A 19,734-nucleotide genomic window follows, 5' to 3' on the forward strand; every position below is an offset into this window, starting at 1 on the left:
TGTCTGGAAGCCAGCTGGCATTGGCTCCATCAGACACAGGGGAAGCTTCTGGCAGCTTCTCACAGAAGTCAACCCTTTAACTCCCCCACTAACAAAACCTGGCCAAGCAAACTCAGTACACTGTGTTACAGAACCCGACAAAAAGAACATACTAGAATCTCTAATTCTAGGCTATAAACACAGTTGGTTTGGAAAGTCAAGTTAAATATTATTTGAAATTGGTTTTTGCTTTCTAGAATCATTCTCAAATGAAGCTAGGCTTTAGCAAATTCAGGTATGCTTTAAATTATTTGGTGGACTTTATGAAGCTACTCAGGAAAATAACACCATGGCTGCTAATTCTCCTATAATTCAGCAGTGTCACTTCTCCTTTACCGGTTCTTTTTAAAGTCTACCTTTTTTTTCTTTAACCATCTTGCCACTGCACTTACACAGCAGGTATCCTTTCCGTGCTTGTACATTACTTGAAAGAAACTGACTTAAGTCCAAATATCTGTATCTGAGCAGCAAACCAAGGATTGTGGAAAAATGTGGAATCCAAAGATCATCACTGTAGCTTGCTGCCTTCAAATCTATGATATTTTACATTAACTTATTTTGACAGCATATCAGAAGTTCAACAACAGCATGAGCAACCTCTTAGTCCCCCATAATTGTGCAATATTTCAAGCTACTCGAAATATTTTAGAGTCAAATTGAATACAAACACTATTATCAAATATTATCCTCTTCATATCATTAGATAGCAGAAATATTTAATACAAAAAATCAACTACATCTTTTTGACTGATGGGTTGAGGGTTTTTTGGACTTGATATTAGCTTTTACTCTGACAGCACCAAAATTCATCTTGGCCTCAATAAGATCTGAATTCCTTCATTAAAGGAAACCGGTAACTTGATGGGGACAATTTCTATAAAAAAAAAAAAATCCATCAAAAACCCCACAAACCACATACCCCACACCAAAAAAAACCCACTATGTAAACATCATGGAACTTAATTTCCTTGCATTAAAAGTCTGTGTTCATATAAAGATTTGTTCTATTGCCAAGCTCACTGAATGTCTGTGGCATTCTGATTCTTTTGCCTAATCAAAATGACTGAAACACACTTTAAGTTCTCTTGGCTTCCCTCCATAAAATATGCTTAATGACTTCAAATGCAGAATAATCAAAGGTCAAGGATACATTTCATTTCTTAAAAAAGTGTTCTCTGTCCCTTTGCTTTGATTTGGTTATGTCTACAATACCAAGTGAAGCAGAGCAATGGTCATCTAACTTGAGAGTATAAGACTTCACATTGAAGATCCACTGTCCCCTCTGATCATGTTTAAAAGGTTTTTTAACTCTGTCCTTTTCTGAAACTTCAAGTTTTGTTCATGATTTCATATTCAACAAACAAATTCTACATGTCAATGCACTTTCCTCCTCCAGTAAAATTTAAGAAATCAGACCAGTATCCAGAAGGCAACACATCCCTCAACATTCTGAGTACACGGCAATACATTATAAATTTTAAAAAATTGAGAAAGCTTATTTTAATTAAGCAGTCATTTCAAGACATGCTCATGAAGTTTTCCTTTATGTATAACAACCATTTCACAGGACTTGGGAATAACTTTAAATAAAAGTTAAAGTGATTATAGTATTGTTATGGAGCACTACAACACCTACATTAAAACACTAGCTATACTTCATTCATATATAGAAAAATCATTTGTTAGAAATACTAAAGAAGAAACTCAAATCGGCTGAACAGATTTTCCCTTTCCAAATGACCCAGAACTAAAAGAGAAATTGGAAAAGACATTGTCTAGATAATGATTTACCTAAATAGAGTTACTGAAATCCAGATTTAGTTTCCGTTATGTAGTCAAACAGCCTGCAGGTACAATATCTTCAGCTGGCACCAGGCTTAATGCTTTTTTATCGATCTGCCCATAGCCTAAGTGCGCATATAGGATATGGATTGTTAAACAATTCTTGTTATCTACCACTGATTATGGAAATATAATACATCTTGCAGCAGCATCTGCACTTTCTCTAACATGAAATGCTACTTAAAGCAAACTGTTCATTTTATCCTGTGAACTCTCTAACACCTGTGGGGCTTTTTGTGCACCAGCTAAATGGCTGAATTTGTTAAGCACCAATTACACAAAAAGCCCTCTCTGTTACAGCTCATGGTGTAAGTGATAACATTATCATTAGATTGTTTGTATCTCAGTTGCATCAAATATAACATACAATTATAACTGCAATTAATACAACCTATTCAGATTCTTTCTATTTCTTCTCTTCCTCAAGTGATCCTTAGCTTCTCCTCATTTGAAGATTTCAACAAAATTGTGGGATTTGCTCAAGTCAATCTTTGCAAAGGGTTTGGTACAGCTATTAATACTACATGCTAAGTTTCCTCTTTAGTGCTCAGTAGGAACAAATAGGAAAAAAAAAAATCAATGTAATTTTCATATTTTTATTACATTTTGTCTCTCTATTTGTCACGAAGAGTATAGCACTGCCATCATTGCACCAAAGTTACAGGGAAAAACAAGGCTTTTGCAGTCCTCTAATTTTTTTCCTCCCAGAACACAATTACATATTTATCTTTTCCTTTCTATTAACACCAAATCTACAATGGGTAAACACCTTCTGTGCCTTCCTTTTGTCCAAACACTAAAGAAAGACCCACCTGAAGTGAATTTAAACTCTTAAGGTACTTCAGGGTTTGCTCTCATGCATTCTGCTAAGTCAGAAGGTTACCAATCACTACATGAATACGTGTAAAACAGTAACATACAATACTGTCAAGCAAACAGGAGAAACTCTGACTAAATTAAGGCAATGGCAGAACTCCCAGCACATTCAATGGGGCCAGGATTTCATCCTTATCTTGTTGATCGAAGCAATTATTTCACTGTTCAGAAGGACTAGACTGCTGCAACCGCCAAGGATTTCTTAGAGCAACCTACTATGGTGAGTCTTAATTGTATATGCCTCTATAACTACTCCTTTTTCATTCTACCAAGGTAAGCTCTTGACTTGTCAAAAATACAACAACATAAACAGCATCCACAACAAAGATCTTTCTTTCATATTAGCACATAAGCCAGGTATACCAAAGCTCTCTTTAGCATAACCTTACCACAGGTATGCACATGAATTATTATCACTCCCTCAACACCTATTACCAACCACTGATGGTCATACCTGCTGAAGTGGCATACCTCCATTAAATAGGAATTATTTGAACCAACAAATTAAGCACTTTCTCGGTTTGGCAACGTTGTGTGCAAAAAAGCTTCCTCTCTTACAGTGAATCACAAAGTACACACAGTACTATACCTATTTTACAGTAAAAAAGTATCTTTACGTACCATGGACCCAAATTCAGAGTACATTAACCACGAATAGTACAACTGAACACCTCTTCTATTTCTTCACAGGGTTTGCAATATACACTGTAACTACACTAACCAAAATGTATATGCAATTCAATAGCCAGAGAGAAACAACTTCTCCACATGAGAATCAATTTTACACTAAACCAGAACAAAACTCTGTTTTTAATGTGCTGCAAGGATGACCGAAAACAAAGGTTCTTTTTGACATAGATACCAGTATTTTTTATTTGGAAATATTTGAGAAATCTGTTGTAAGATTGTACAACAAGCATTTTCCCTTGATAACTAATTAAATTAAATAACCGAGCAGAACTGCTTTTTTTTCTCCTCAGACTGGGAAATTATTGCAAAGTATTAATTCTGCCAGTACAGTTCCTTCATAGGGAAACATGGCAGTTGTTTACTGCCAAAGGCATCATAAGAACTTGTCTTACTTTCACAAGGAGTTTTAGGATAGAGTCACAGATACATAAGAAAATCCTGTCCGTAACACATGGTATGACCCCTTCTAGATCTTAACCCCTTTAATTACCCCATCATACCCAGCTGGAGCCTGTTTTATATTACTCCATAGAATCTCCTTCATCTCAACACTTTATAGCAGAATGTAATCAGACCCAGGATATCTAACATAATTTATTCCACTAACTTTAATATTGTGAGTAATTCCTGTCACATTGTTGCATGCTGTATCAATGACCTGATTCAAATGAGAATGTCAGTTCGTAACCTCATTTAAGTATTTCTGAACAGCAACCTAATACCCCTAATGATTACTCTGGTTAAAAGAAACCTGCTCCATTTTAAAGAAGATAAAACCCAACTAATTCATATCTATTTAAATAGATTTTAAGATTGGAAAGAAACAGTCTGATCATTTAGCCAGACTTTATCCTGAAATGTCCTCCACAAATTCCTATATGTAACTCCAGCATCCATTTATTTCTAAGCTGCTTTCAAGAATGTCACCAGCAATTACTTTTACTTAAAAAACCGCCTCAGTTTTGACTGAAACGTTTATTTTAAAAAAGTGCTAGAAGAAACAAATGCTTATCAGCACTCTGATACAATTTTAAGATAATCACAAAAGATTTCTCAGTGCAGCTACAAAATTTAATATAGTTCAGTACCACATAACTTACATTAAAAAGGTTGTTCATAATATTTATTACCCTCAAGTTGCACTATTTCTGTTCAGCCATCCATTTGAATTGAGGCATCCTTCATCATCCATATATATCAGACATTCTCTTTGATGTCTCATGGTAAATTTAAGGCTGAGTAAATGTTCTTTGAAACGCAGAGTGTGGCACAGCTGCTCATTGTTACATAGAAGACAGTAGCTCATTAAAATTGAAAGTTGATTAAAACAGTGGAACATTCCCCAATCATATTCCAACTTTGAAGTAATACCCTTTTCAGTGATATCTCTAATTTACAGTTAACTAGTTTTCTTAAAGTGGAATAAGTCAAGCCTTGGTTAAGGTCAGAATTAATAAAGTACATCTTTCATCAGAAGATAGATCCCAGCAATGCACCCCGCTGTGGTATTTGCACTTATAACACACGAACAGCCAACAGATACACAGCCTACCATGTTAATCGCACGAAACTCATCAAGCCTACAGTTTTTGCCAGTTTGCTGAAGGTTTTTATAATCCTACAAAAGAGTACTTCAGCATTATGTAGCTAACTACACATTATTTTTTTATTAGTGCTTTAGCAACCTCCTAATTAGCAAAGAGCAAGCTGAATCTTTGCCTCGAAGTGTAACTGAATCAGAACAACATCTTAAGGATTCAAGTTTACGTAGCTCTTCACTTTTGAATACCCCCTTATCACCACTGCTTGTGTTTCAGCCAGGACACAGAGAGGAAAAAAAGAATGATACTAAAATATTTTCAAATCTGCCTGAGTCCTGAAGCACCTTGTATATTTGATTTCATTCCATAATGCAGCTTAAACACGAGATGAAAGTTTTAGGGATGGGTGAATCTGAATAAACACATGGGCAAGGGAAACATGAGTTTATGGACCTTCACTTACCATGTGAATATTAGCTGAACCATTGATACCAGGTTCACACTAACAGCTGACTGCTCACAATAACAGTGGAACAGTCATAAACATGGTCTCATTCTTTAAAAATTAAGACAAAAAAAATATGCAAGTTCAATACTGATGATAACACAGTCAGGCATCCAGCTTCAGGAAAATGTCACCCTTTTTCTCCCTTAGAAAAATCCATCAGGACCATAGCAGGGGCAATTCACAATGTAGCTACTGAGGAATGTTACTGCAGCCACATCTGCATCCTCAAAAAGACACCTCACTGACTGTCATCCATGACCCAAGATGCTACCTTAAAATGCCACTATTTTAACCACAGGCTGACGTGCAAGGGTTTGAGCTATGCTTGCTGAGACACTGGATGTGCCTCACGCTCTCTAAAACCCAGCATGTCCAATCACATCTGCCTCCAAGTCTGCTGATCCAACCACCCCGAGGCAGTGAAAACTGCCCTGTGTGCCCAGATGGATCTGGCCGTGTAATATGTTCCCTGAAGTTCAAGAGCTCTCTCTCAAATTAGTGTAGTTAACCTCAGGGAATTATTCTTTAATTGCAGTGTAGTTTACCACTGCGGGGGAAGGGGGGGGGGGGGGAGGGAAGGGAAGCCAAAACAAAACAAACAAACAAAAAACCCCACATCAACACCAAAAAAACCCAAACAAAAAGAGAAGTCATTTATTAGTACAGACACTCCTGGCTCTCTGAAACTCACAACCCAAGAAAATTTTAGCTAAAGTTATAATAAAACTGCCATTTTAAGCTTTGTTATTATATAGCTGTGCATTTTAAAAACAATCTTCTCATACAGACTTCATCACACTTAGACCCAAAACAAATTCAGCTTCACATGTTAAAGCCACTCTTTTACCCACTAAAGTTATAAGACCTTTAAAACTATTTTTTTTTTTGTTTCAGAAAAGCACTGGGAACTTTTCTGTATGCAACTCAAAACCAGCTGTACTTTGCAAGTAAAAACTTTCCAAGTGCCTGGCTCTCTGCAGATTTTTGGCAAATCTGCTTGAAAAATTGAAAAGTGGGGGCCTGAGCCAAAGCTTACTGAAGTCTATGGAAAAACTCCCACAGATTTCATCAGGATTTGGATTAAGCTCTGAAAAAGTCTGAAGTAATTGAAAAATCAGTTCTGCATGTACAAAATATGAAATTTTCACTAGGCGTAGATTTATTAGACTCTTTATGGTAATGTGGAAGAGCAAATACACTGTAAATGGTGTTAGTGATGTACATATAGTTTTACACTGTTAGTTCACCACAGACTTCCACAGACTTGTCCATGTTACTTGCACTACCTACATAATAGAAATGTTGAAATCAATCCCACATACACAAACACCTTTACTTCATTTTAAAGAAACCTGATTATTGAGAAAAACTGAAAAACTAATACCTTCCTTGCTCAAGTGGGTTTTTTATTCTTTAATTTTTTTTAATTGAAGGCCAAACAAAATATGGAGTAAGAGTTTCCCTTCAAAAGCTGTGAGACAGATTTCAGTGATAACACACACAAAAAAATAATTATACAAGCAACTATCTCATTCTGGGCACACTTGCTCAGGACAGTTTATAATAATGTAACACTAGCAATTTCAACTCAGATGCATATAATTTATGGTAGTGTAAGAGAATAGTCAAGTTTACTCAACCTAAATGTGTCAGAAAATGAAGTCAAGTGGCAAATGCAAAACAAATGGGTTGTGGTACCTGAAATAATGGCCACAGCATCTCCTGATGTGTAAACAGTTGCATCTCTGCTGGCTAAAGGATGCTACTTCTAGTCAGAAGAAACTGAATAAGCCATTAACCTCAACATACCCTGTCTTGAGCTATATATTACATTAAAATAAATACTTACCATCAGCTTAAGAGAAATGTTGCATACACATATGAAGAAAAAGAAAAAAAGGAAAAGGCTCCAAAATAATCTGTGTTCAAAATGTTAAGAGAAGAGGGGAGACCTGGAAATTATTTTCCAAACCACTCCCACCTCCTTCATCCTTCTGTACTATATCTCCTCCAATACCTTTTTGTGGATGGATACTTTGCCGTGGTTGTAGTTATGAAAAGTAGATAATCACTGTAATTTTGTGGTGGTCTTGTCGAGATAGGGACTGGAAAGGAAAAGTAATGTCATCCAAACTAGAGCTAATTATTGTCTTCAAATGCCTACAGCTCATGGATGAATATCAATGTACTCCATCATATACACTACTCTTGTAGGTTGTTCTTGAAATATCACAGGAAACGAAAACTTAGAGAAACCAAGAAACCTGTTAAGCGGAAATCCAAAGAATGACTAGACACACAAGACTGAATCTCCATTAATATCATACCTTAAATAAAATTATTATGCTATATTATTAACGTTTGGCTTTTTTTTTTTTAAATTACAATTTTTTCCAGCCTCTTAAAATAACTATCTAGATTTTAACTTTATCTTTTTTACCTGCTACTATCAAGTCTTCTGAAATGGAAGGTCAGAGGCTGTACACTTTCTCCTTTAGCAATACTTTCTCCATAGTTTTGGACAATTACCTTATTAATACATATTTTAGAAGTTTATTTCTGCTTGTGGTCTCTCAAGGACTCAAACAACATAGAAAATAAATCCCAGTGACAAGCAGGATCATTAGGGGAAATTCTTTCAACTGACAGTTATTTTCACCAAAAGCTTACCTCAACATTATGAATCATTTGTGACCACTTATACCTAAGTAGGATGTATTAAAATTTAATGGATTTTGATGCAAAGAGCCAGCAACAGAATTGTGCACACCAAGGCACTAATGTGTTGATCCGAACTGTACTTAGATGAGGCAAGTTGGAATTGTAATGCTGCCAACTAAATTTCATAGTACCACAAATGAATGAATCCCAGATCTCAAGTGGGATTTCTTTTTTATTCATTATGCATGACATTTTCCTCTTTAAATTATTCATTTTTTAAAAAATATTATTGCTTTAGCCTTCTTAACCTTTGTACTCCTTCCCCCTGTGGTTTTTGCCAGCTGTAATATCAATTGAGGAGGGGAGATGTTCTAAATAACATAATAAAAATCTTTTCACAGCCCTACACAGAAGTGCATCTTGTTACGTTTCCATCTTATTTTGCCCCTTTTCACAATACTGGAATTTGGAATGCCCTGAAAAAAAAATTACATATATTTTCTATCAGTGCCTTCATGTCAATTAAAACAAAAATTAATTCCAATGCTTTACCATTGTTTACATCATCTCTGAAAATTAACCAATTGGAGAACTATCATTTGAGTCCATTTGAGGGTGATAAAAGTTGACCAAATGAATTTAAAGACCACCTCAGACATTCTTCCGTGCTTTCTTCTCAAGTCTGATATTCAGATTTCCATCTTTAAATATCCTCACCTAAACCATGCCAAATAATATAAGAACGGGTCACAAGTACTGTTAGATTGACCACAATCTATTAATCTGTAATCTGTATTTTATCAGTAAAACACCTAAACCCAACTTTACATAGGACCTACAACACAAGATTGCAAGGCATATTTGAACTCTGTTTTTACACAGGTACTATGGTACGACCTTGGGAAAGTCACTTATTTTTTGTATAGTTCAATTTTCCTTTCTGCGTAAATAAATGACCAAAGTTACTAAAACAATAGAAATAAAAGTTTTATTTTAAAAGTAAGTTGCAATGGAAAGAAGTTACAAAGAGTAAAGTTCCCCACTAGAGAGCCAAACAATCAAGTTTCTGGCTCCACTGAACTGCTCTTAAGCTTTTCTTGAGCAACCACAAAATCTCGTTGCTGTAAGCGCTCCCAAAACTCTCCCTAATGATTTGCTACTCCCCTTCCTTTTCACTAAATCAGCTTTATGGGGCAAGGGACATATTTTAGTCTCAAAAACAGTACTCAAATAATTAGTTTAAAATATTTGATATATTACTATTTGCTTATTTCTAGGCTTTTATATTAAGATACATGAACAGCTGATCATGAACAGCTGAAAATTTTCTGCAAAAATATTTTAAACATGGAGAACTAGAAGTCAAATTAAAGTTGCAGCACTGTATTATGTTCCATTAGATACCGTATCGTGTCTCATTTTTAGTTGGCACGACACAATTTAACAGGAGCACATGACAATACTAAGGGCTGTAAGAGTTATAGCAATTTCTTTGTTCTTTTCATTCTTATGTGATTATCATCTACAATTAGGCAGAAAGAAGAAAGTTATGTTTTAACTGGCAGAACAGTTCAGCCGTGCAGAGCTGCACAGAAGCACACAATGATAATGCTGTTTACAGATTTAGCCTCTGTTACACCTTTGTCAAAATCTTGTTACGCACTTGTTAAAATCTTGTTGCCTAATAGATCCACACTAATACCACAGGATTTTCTCTGCAGTTTCTGCCCTGGGCCACCCAGGTTGACAGCTGACCAGGAAAAGGCTCTTCCTATCCTTTTGTTGCTACCTCTCACTGTCAGTCATTTATTTACTCCCTTGGATGGTTAGTGATAGAGTTACTGGCTCCAAGTATCACAGGGAAGGAACTGTGCATAGAGTTGCATGGACATCAAAGGGCACGGTATGGAGAAGGAAACCAGTGAACCCTAATGTAGAAAGGAGAAATACAGAACACAATTATGGAAAATCAGAGGGAGAAAACCAAACATTTTACCAAATGTCTGCTTCCCTTAAGGCAATATGAAAAATAAAGGAATTTTGAAAAAACTTATACATGATGGATCTGTTCTGGTTTCAAAGCAAGCAGTACACGAGTTCCCACAGAGTAACCTTTATCTGGGCATGTGAATCCTGGCTTCTACAGGCAAGAGAGAAAAAGCATGTACTTTTTAAAATGCAAACATACATTAATTTTCAAATCAGATAAATACAAATTTTGAGCACTTAAAAAACGAAGAGTAATGAATGAGATACTTCAGCAATACATAGCTATATTTCATATATTAAACAAATTTAGCTAGCCAATGTGAGAAAAAAACTTTCTGTTTAAATGTAGAGTTAGTCTCTTTTTATATAATCTCACACATTAAAACAATATTTTTTCATGATTAGTAAACAATGCACTTCCTGGTGAAATCAGTCTTCAAGGTATTTAATTGATCAACCTGTACGATTCTAAGGAAGTTAGAAAAGATGAGTTGGAGTTTTCCTTGCAATAATTAGAGTCACTTAATGCCAAATTCATATTTAAGGGCCTGAGCTAACAAATCCATAGGAAAAAATTGGCACACACTGTTTTGTAAGTGTGCTGTAAAAGCTTCTGGGTACATCTAAGAAAAAAGTCCTTAGCAAATTGCCTTTCAATGAGAAACAAGCACTATTATTAAGGTTTAGATTCCTGACCTCACAGATACTTGCCAATGTTCTTTAGATACTTTTGTAAATGTTACTGGAATGGAAACAGATGGAGAATACTGGAAACAGGTGAGGAACACTATGGAAAAGATGGGTAAAATGCTGAATCTAATTTGGTCAATGACAGTTTCCACTGACCAATTCCATCAGTCAGTACTGAGCAGTGTTCAGGTCTACAAAATCCTTGCAAGTACTTGCAGCAAGCTTTGTGAATACTTTTCTTTATATAGATTTAATAAGCAGTGCTGAAAAGCTTTATGAATAACCAATATACTGAAACTAAAATAAGAAAAAATATCTAAAAGCATTATTCTAAGGGTTACTAAAGGAAAACCAAAAAAGTGGTTTAATACTTTATTGCTATAGAAAACGTATGGAAAATATCTTAAGTGATACCCACACTTCATAACGGACCATAGTCTTCTGCAAAAACAAACAACACTGGACTTGTGTCACATCTATGAGAAAAAAACCATATTTTTATACATTCCTTTGCACCAGCATGGAAGGCCATACAAAGCTGTCAATGCACCATGATCTCAGGCTCACAATACTTGAAAAGATTTCCAACCATGCCCTGTCAGCCTCAAATGATTTTGACAATATTTGCTCATAGTTCAAAAGCATTGTCCAGTCCTCAGTACCAGCTTGTGTCTGCGCCTTCTTCAGGCTTCTTGAAATCTAAACTATATGATTTTAACTTCTCCAGGAAAAAAAAAAAAAAAAAAAAAAAAAAAGAGAATCTGTGTGAGTACAAATTGCAGCCAGTACATTTTTCAAGATATTCTGCATTAAAGTCCATACTATAAAGTTTGAGAATAGCTGATGTATACTGCATGTTCTGTTCCCCTAATGAGCAATGAAGAATTGATAATTAATGGTGTAAGAGAGGAATTTGCAACACCAATCCTATTTTTTCAGACCAAACAATTACTGGTCTTCCTTTACAGCACACTCAGTGTACTAGGAACTTCGCAGCAATGTTTATGTCTAATTCTTATATATAAATTAATACTGCTCTTCCAGAATCTCAAGTCCACATGTTTTTCCAATTAGTACTAACATTCTCCTCAAGTTTAATAGCATGTAAACAGAGAGTTCCTTAAGGAATATTACACATTCTCTTGCATCCCAATTTCCCAATGAAGAACACAGCTTTAAAATGGGCAATATTCACTCACAGATATCACTACAAGATTTTGAAAAGAGGTTTTTAAAAGCTTATGCAAGGAAAAAAAACCCTGAAAACCTTTCATCTTCTAAAGCATAACTATAAATTCTGGGTGCATATATATATTTAATGTGGTAAAGAACATTGTCTTTAAAGTTTGCATTTACCCATTTTTAATCTAAATTATAGAAACATGATTACACAAAGCAGAATTGTAATCAACTTGATAAATTAAAAGCTATGAATGCAAAGCATCAAATCAAGTAAACACTACTATGCTTCTTCAGTATAAATACAGAATGGGAAACATCCGGTTAGGCAACACATTTGTAGGAAAGGGTCCTGAAATTGAAATGGGGTAGAGTACAGCAGGGTATACTCCCTGATACAGAGTAAACCAAAAGCATTCCAATTTTGGAAAACAATCAGTAAGAACTGAAAATCACCATGAAAAGGCTAAGATAATTTAGTCACAATCAGTATAAAAGTTACTGAAGGAATGTACTAAAAAATATCCCGAAGTTTTAAACAATATAGAATTTCATTAATTCCTACTTCCACCTTCAATATTCACAATAAACCAGCTTGATTTGCAGGAAAAACAATGTATATCAAACATTAGGAAAATCTTCCAACAAAGACACTAAGCTACCATAAAAGCTATCAAGAGAAATTGTTCAACCTTGTTCGAGGTGTTTAAGAGTTCAGATAAACAGTGATGTTCTGGATACATTAACCCCATTGTAAGACAAAGGGGAAAACTAGATGGGCAGTCATCTTGACTTCTAGCTCTAACTTCATATAAATTTTAAATATTACACTTACGCAAAACTATTTGCAAATCCTATTTCCTGGTTGCAAACCATTCCTCCTTTTCCTTATAATTTCAGTTCTAAAGATTCAGGGAGATGACAATCTTTGGCATTCTACAGATTTCAGTGATGTAACCCAGTAAATGACTTTTAGGTTAAATAATAGTTTCTCTACTGTTCCAGTTATATTCAGCTATGGAAGTAAATCATGTTAGAGCACAGTACAAAGATCTCCTAATGAAACAAAGAGAAAAAAAATTACTGAGGTCCAGTTAAACACAGGAAGTAGAAGATAAAGGATGGTTTTAAAGACAAATAAAGTCCTAATTTAAAATTAAAATCCTTGCTTGAACAAAGACTTGAACTGGCATTTGCACATCACATCAGGAACTAGTACAGGAAAACCAGAATCACATTCTAGCCAGAGTAGCTGAGATACCCAAAATACAAGTGAAGCAATAATGTCAACAGAGATCCGATCAGACTGACACCTAAACAAGTCTTCAAACAGCTACAGCTAATACTGATGATGGTTTTAAAAGCAATCCTGCAAAACACACAGATATTATAAGAGCATTAAAAACTAAAGAATTAACTGTAGTTAACTGCAGGTGATCAGGATTTATGCTATAAATTCTCACAACCATTAAACTCAATACATGACAACCTGGGTGGCCCACATCACCTTTCCCAGCACTTCCCTGGCACTGACCCACACTTCAGGTTGGCACCACTCCCTAAGCCCCTCACCATTCCTCTCATCCAACTGTTTATGCTTTGCCAAAGGCAACACAGTACATGATATAGCCTGATGTGACTTACAGTTATAATCATATTTAGCCAATGATTCTGATTAACTTTTAATCACTCATATAAAAACATCTTACATATTGGAAAACTATCATGTCCCTCCTCAAACTTCTCCTTATTTTTCCCTCAGAAGAAACAAAAGGCAAAATTGTTTCCATCATTTATAGTTTCTGTGCTCTTCTCTGAACTCTAACCAATTCCTCTAGGTTTTTCCTGAATTCTGTTCCCCTGTGAATCTTTCTCCTGAAGAACAGAAAAAAATATTCGTATCTCCTCATTAGAAGTCACATGACTACATTCCAAAGTTGGAATTCACCTTTAATGCAATCATATTGCTGACTTCTATTCAGTTGCTGGTTCACTATAACACCCCTGAGCCTATCCTATGGCAACAGTGCTTAAGGAATTATTTCTCAAATTTTAGTTTGTCAGATTCTTACTTGCTAGAGTCCTTGACACTTGTCTCAACTGAAAACCATCTTACTAACTTCAAGTCCTTTATCAAGATCAGCATTATTGTTCTTTCAATATGCCTGAAACTACTGCAACCTTGTTGCAAAACCACAATTTTAACATTCATGCCCATATGCAATCACTGAAGCCTATAAAGAAAATAATGAACAAAACCAAATCCAGCAGGGACTATGGCCTACTTCTAACATATACTCTTGGATTAACTACAAATACTGACAATTACTTTTGAAGGCATCTTTCAAATAGTTGGACACTTAAAAATAATCATCAGCTTTTCAATGTGGTTTAAGGCAATTTCTCCAGATTTCAGGGTCACCATCTTGAACATATTAAATATAACTTCTAGAAACTGAGCCTACTGTTACAGTGCTGCAATGCCTGAAGGGTCAACTTTAAAAGAAATTTGTAATAGTTGGTTGCTACGGAAAAAGTGGTTTCCACAATTAAGAAAAAGAACGGGCTTAAGAAAAAGTGGCAATGAACAAAATTCTCAAGCTACACTACTGAACAATTATGGGACCATCTCTGGCTTAGCTTGGAGTTTAAACATCCTGAAGAACTTTCCCCTACATTAACATGCAGTATTTAGCCATAAATCCTCAGATACAAACACAATTCTCACTCTTCCTCTCCATGTATAGTTCTACCTCATTCTTCCCTACCTACTCCTGTTCTCTCCTTTAAGGGCTGAGAGAAGTTCATCTATTTTCCAGGCATTATCAAAGAGCTCTTTACTCAAAAGCATATAGTTATTTTGCATACTTGTTTCCCTTTATCAGGGTTTGTTTTCAGTTTCTTCCTCGTGTAAACAGAACAGGCATTTTTAATTGGAATCAACAGTGAGGTACATTTCTAGATTGTCCCCACTAACTCACTGTTTTCACACTGAGGAATGGTCTCAGCCACATGAATTCATTTCATTTAGCTGAATCCCACCAGGCAGATAAATCCTAGGAATGTACCTAGAGCACTCCAGCTGCTAATGGAGAACAACTACATCAGACAGGCACAGAGCTAGTTCTGAAACACACAGATGACAAGTCATGTTGCTGGCCTCAGGTACAACTCCCTGCAGATCTGCTTCCAACAGACCACACTACTTGCCAAGGTAAAGATAGCCACAGAAAACCCAAACAGGTGACAAAACAAATATGTTTAAAAAACACCAGTAAAAACTTCACTCTCACAAAAACCTCCAAGTTTTCTCCAGCCTGTTCAAAGACACACACAGTTTCAAATCATACAGCTCATCCTGCTGGAGAGTAACTCCTTAAATACTATGCTATTCTGAGCATTTGGCAGAAGTATTTATCTCTAATCACAGAATATTCTGAGTTGGCAGGGACCCACAAGGATCACTGAGTCCAAATCTTAAGTGAATGGCCCATGTGGAGATCAGCCCCACAACCTTGGTGTTATTAGCACCATGTTTTAACCAACTGAGCTAATTTCAGGGTCAATGAGCCTGTCCTGTAGTATAAGATGAAATTTCTTATTTTTGAGCTCTTTTGAAAATAATATTCTCTCAACAGTTAATGAATAAATGCATAAGCATACAGACTCTTTTATCAAGACATCAGGCTGAACTCTAAATGAAAATAAGAAAGTTGTATTAGGTTTTATAATTTCTTTAAATGATACCTTCTTGTGATATTCTGAAGTGTTAGCCTAATTAGGTCATAATTTTGATTCTTAATTAGGTGATTTGATATTCAAAAGGGCTACACACAAGAGCAATTTTGAAAGTAAAACTATTTATTTTGAAATCTGCATTTGGATTACAAGTTTTAATTCTTTTTAATGTTAATTATGGCCAAAGGGCATTTCAAGAACAGCTAGAACAGTTTATGATGGGTGCGACACTGCTGTACCAGGTCTCAACCAGTTTCTTACAGGTACTCAATTTTTCACTATGCATCATGTAAAATGGTAATTCTGGTCCCAGGTATCGTCAATACTTGGCTAACAGCCTACAGTCAAATACCTTATGTTTTCCTTGGAATGTACTTCTTCCTTGTTTTATTTGAAAGGCAGTATAACTGTCTACCTCTACCACAGTAGTAAAAATTATTCTTGCACATGTCACTCATGCCTTCTTGGTGTTATTTTGGCCTCATTTGGCCACAGTGGGTTTAGCAGTTTTCAATATTTTAGTCTTTGTATACACTGTGTCGGGAGCATGATTGGGCCCTTTCCCAAGGTACTTCATCAAGAGTAAGATTTCTTCCGATTTGTTTACAATTTTTACAAATTTTTCTGTCTTTTCCTAACAGAATTATTCATAATCAAATTGCATAGTTCCCTGAACTCAATAACACTAGCCAACTGTACAGGCAGAAGTGAATTTCCTTATTAAATCAATTCACCTTATTAGCATAGGTAGAAAAAGATGAACTGCAGCTATTTACACCTTTTCAGAATTCTTAGAAGAATGAAGACAATGCTTATATAATCAAAGTTCAACAAAAGAAGTGCCTTTTACACATATTTTAGTCTCGCAAAGAAATACTAACAAAAATTTCTAAAACAAATATGACGCTTTTTTAGCCTCACATGATTATGAATCTGCTTCCAGATACAGGAATAGTGTAACACTAAACAAAAATTATATATACATATATAAAATTTCTACCATTGCACAGTCTGCAGCCATCTTACAAGATCATTTACAGCAGCACACACAAAGGAGGGCTGCACATAACAACAGGGACTCCCAAGCTGCTGAAACATTGCACAGGCCATTCATATTATATTATATTAAACAGGAATTTAATTATTCTTTGTAATGTAAGAAAACAAAGTACTGACAATCAAGATACTGCCCTAACACAACTCCAAACTTTATCAAAAACAATACCCAAAATAATAAACTCCAATTTTTAAGCATGAAGTATACATACAATACATACTTTTCCCAATAGATGTGAAGACTGCTGTAGTGCAAGGAAGTCACTGAGGTCAAAGGGCATAGTGATATTTGTGGTTTAGGAGTCTATGAAGCTGAATGAACAACCAATCCAAATCCAGAGCACAAAGCTGGGAAAAAAATACCTGTTTCCAAGCCAGCAGGAGTATCTGATGTTTACTAAGAGACTATCTATCTGTCTCACAAGAGGAAAAAGGCAGGAAGAAAATGTCTTGCAATAGTGCAAAGACGCTAAACTTCAGACTCTGCAGAAAAGGTGAGCCTTTGGTCCAAATATTACTATAAAGTAGGAATATAGAAAAGGACATGAACAAAATTTCCTTTAAAAATGGTAATTCCATGACATTCATTTAAATCATTGTGCACTGTGAAATCTTGTCTTTTTCTATATGAGAAATACTATTCAACACATACTTAAATTAGTTTCATCTTCAATTTCATGCTTTCTGTGAGATACCACCCAGTCAACTAGTACTTTCTAATGTTGCAGATTTTTTTTCTCTGGTGTTATCAGTACTTCATAATTTGGCCTATAGATATGCCATAAAGCCACCAATGCAACCGTAATCATTTCTTTATCAAGAAAGTAGGACTTTTCACTCCTCCTTTTTCTGTCACATTAGAAACATACACACGTACATATCCAATTGAAAAATGCAAGGAATTAAGAGATAAGACTTTTAGAGGATAAAGATGACCATCTGGAGTTCATTTCCTGCATTACTGAGCATATTCATTCTACTGTCATTCTATTGGTCAGCAACAGAGTGTTTGGTTTTCATAATCAATGAAAACTAAACTGCCAGTAAAATGAAATGCGCAAAATTTTTAGTTTTAATATGCAAATAAGTATTTTGAATTCTGAAGATGTACTTCATGGCTTACCTGGCATGACAGCAGCTTGCTGAGTGGCCAAGTCTGTACTTAATGAGAGGCGACCACCTTTGGCCAATCTATCACAGAAGAGGGTGATGTTCTTCTTCAGTCTGCTGGTATCTTTGGGCATGCACAGTTGGTTGCTGAGAGTCAGGGCCTGCTCTTTAGAGCTCTTTGACAAACAAGTTCTTAACAAGTAAGAAACTGCAGCATCCACAGTTTCTTCCCAACCCTGCATTAAAGAAATGGAAATTAAATAAAATTAGGTGAACTGTAATATGATGTAGCATATTTAAAATAAAGTAACAAAACAAGGACTGAGATTTTCAAATTATATTGATAGATAAAATATAATTTGGGGGTTAATGAGTGTCATGAACACTCAACTTCAACTTGTACAAACAAAAGCTGAAAAAACAATCTTGTTCCAACATTAGATCAACAGAGAATTCTAATTTCAATAATAACATAAGGACAGTATGTGATATAACAGTTAAATTCAGTATTAATAACTGAAAACTAGATGTTCCTGGTTGTGACATTTAGAATTAAGAACAGAATGGAGACTTAAATAAAACATAATACATAGTATATAACATTGTGATGAAGATATATCAAGGCCAGGAAAAAAACCCCAAACTTATCCAATTATACATTCTTTGGAATCACATCTAATATTCTGATAACACATCAATAGTAGAAAACATCATGACTGCAACCCAAAGCTGCAGACATTCAGTACCCATCTATCAGTTATGATACCCACAGCATTAGCAGAGGTGTGTCAGTGCTGTGACGAATGGGGACTTTGATTTCAGCATAGTGCCGAGCTGCCAACATTTATGAAAAAAACAGCTTAGTAATCACTTCTGTTAAAATGAGCAGCTACCTACGGAAAAGCTTTCAGGAGGAAAAGCCATATTCAGTGTCATATTCAGTATACGCATTTCCACAAAATAACAATAAAGTGCAGGCTTCCGCAAATAACACTCAGTAAAAACAAGAAAATTTCTTTTCACGAGGCACCTTGAAAAGCATATTTAAAACTTAGCTTCAAGGCTGTAATCTGTACTGTAGTTTTCAGTGAAACAAACAAATGTTCCTTTAACAAGAATCCTGGATAGCAGAGGCCCTCATTATTTGTGACAAGGTTATTAGGTTAATGCATAAAATCTAATATATGACATCTATCTCATTTTTGCAATATGAAATGCAGATTGACTCCTCTTGATGCATTTTGAAATCTTAAGTTACAGCCTGTGATGAGACCATATGATTAATCAAAAGCATCTATAATGAACCAGGAAGACACTCACAAAGCCTGCTCATGACAATCTTACAGAGTTTGGACAAAGTCTTCTAGTTTTTAAGCTCTTTCTCATGGTGTGTTCTAGTTAACTGAAAACATTCAGTTGTACAGCAAAATCATCCACCTATCCAAATTCCCACTACTTGATAAGTGTAACTTTTGAAAGAATGATGGTGTCAACCCTGCTGGAGTTCACTGACAAGCAAATAAGTTTAATTAATTTCTTTAATTAAATACATATGGCTTTCGTGAAGGGTACTACTTTTAACACAGAGAAGCAAAGACCACCCTTCTTGACCTTGTTAAATTCCAGATCTAGGTTAGATGCTTACTAGTGGTCAAGTACATCAGTAAGACCACAGTCATATGCACTTCAACCTTATCCAAACATACATTTAGTGTCCTGAAAATGTGCTGTATGTGTATAAAATACTTATATTTTACAGAGAAACAGGATCACCTAGTAAGGTTTTCTTAGTCAACATTTGCCTTTCCTAACTTC

At 35.4% G+C, this 19,734-nt stretch overlaps 1 protein-coding gene across 3 annotated transcripts in view; it reads right to left on the reverse strand.

Moving 5' to 3' along the window:
* Window positions 1-19,734, reverse strand: part of BBS9 (Bardet-Biedl syndrome 9) — a 285,582-nt gene that overhangs the window by 124,091 nt on the left and 141,757 nt on the right. For all 3 annotated transcript variants that reach the window (XM_032707850.1, XM_032707763.1, XM_032707681.1), the window contains exon 21: window positions 17,933-18,155. In XM_032707850.1, coding sequence (XP_032563741.1) covers window positions 17,933-18,155 — 223 coding nt within the window. The remainder of the gene's footprint in view (window positions 1-17,932; window positions 18,156-19,734) is intronic.

This window comes from Chiroxiphia lanceolata, chromosome 1, assembly GCF_009829145.1.
Source record: "Chiroxiphia lanceolata isolate bChiLan1 chromosome 1, bChiLan1.pri, whole genome shotgun sequence".
Lineage (NCBI taxonomy): Eukaryota > Metazoa > Chordata > Aves > Passeriformes > Pipridae > Chiroxiphia > Chiroxiphia lanceolata.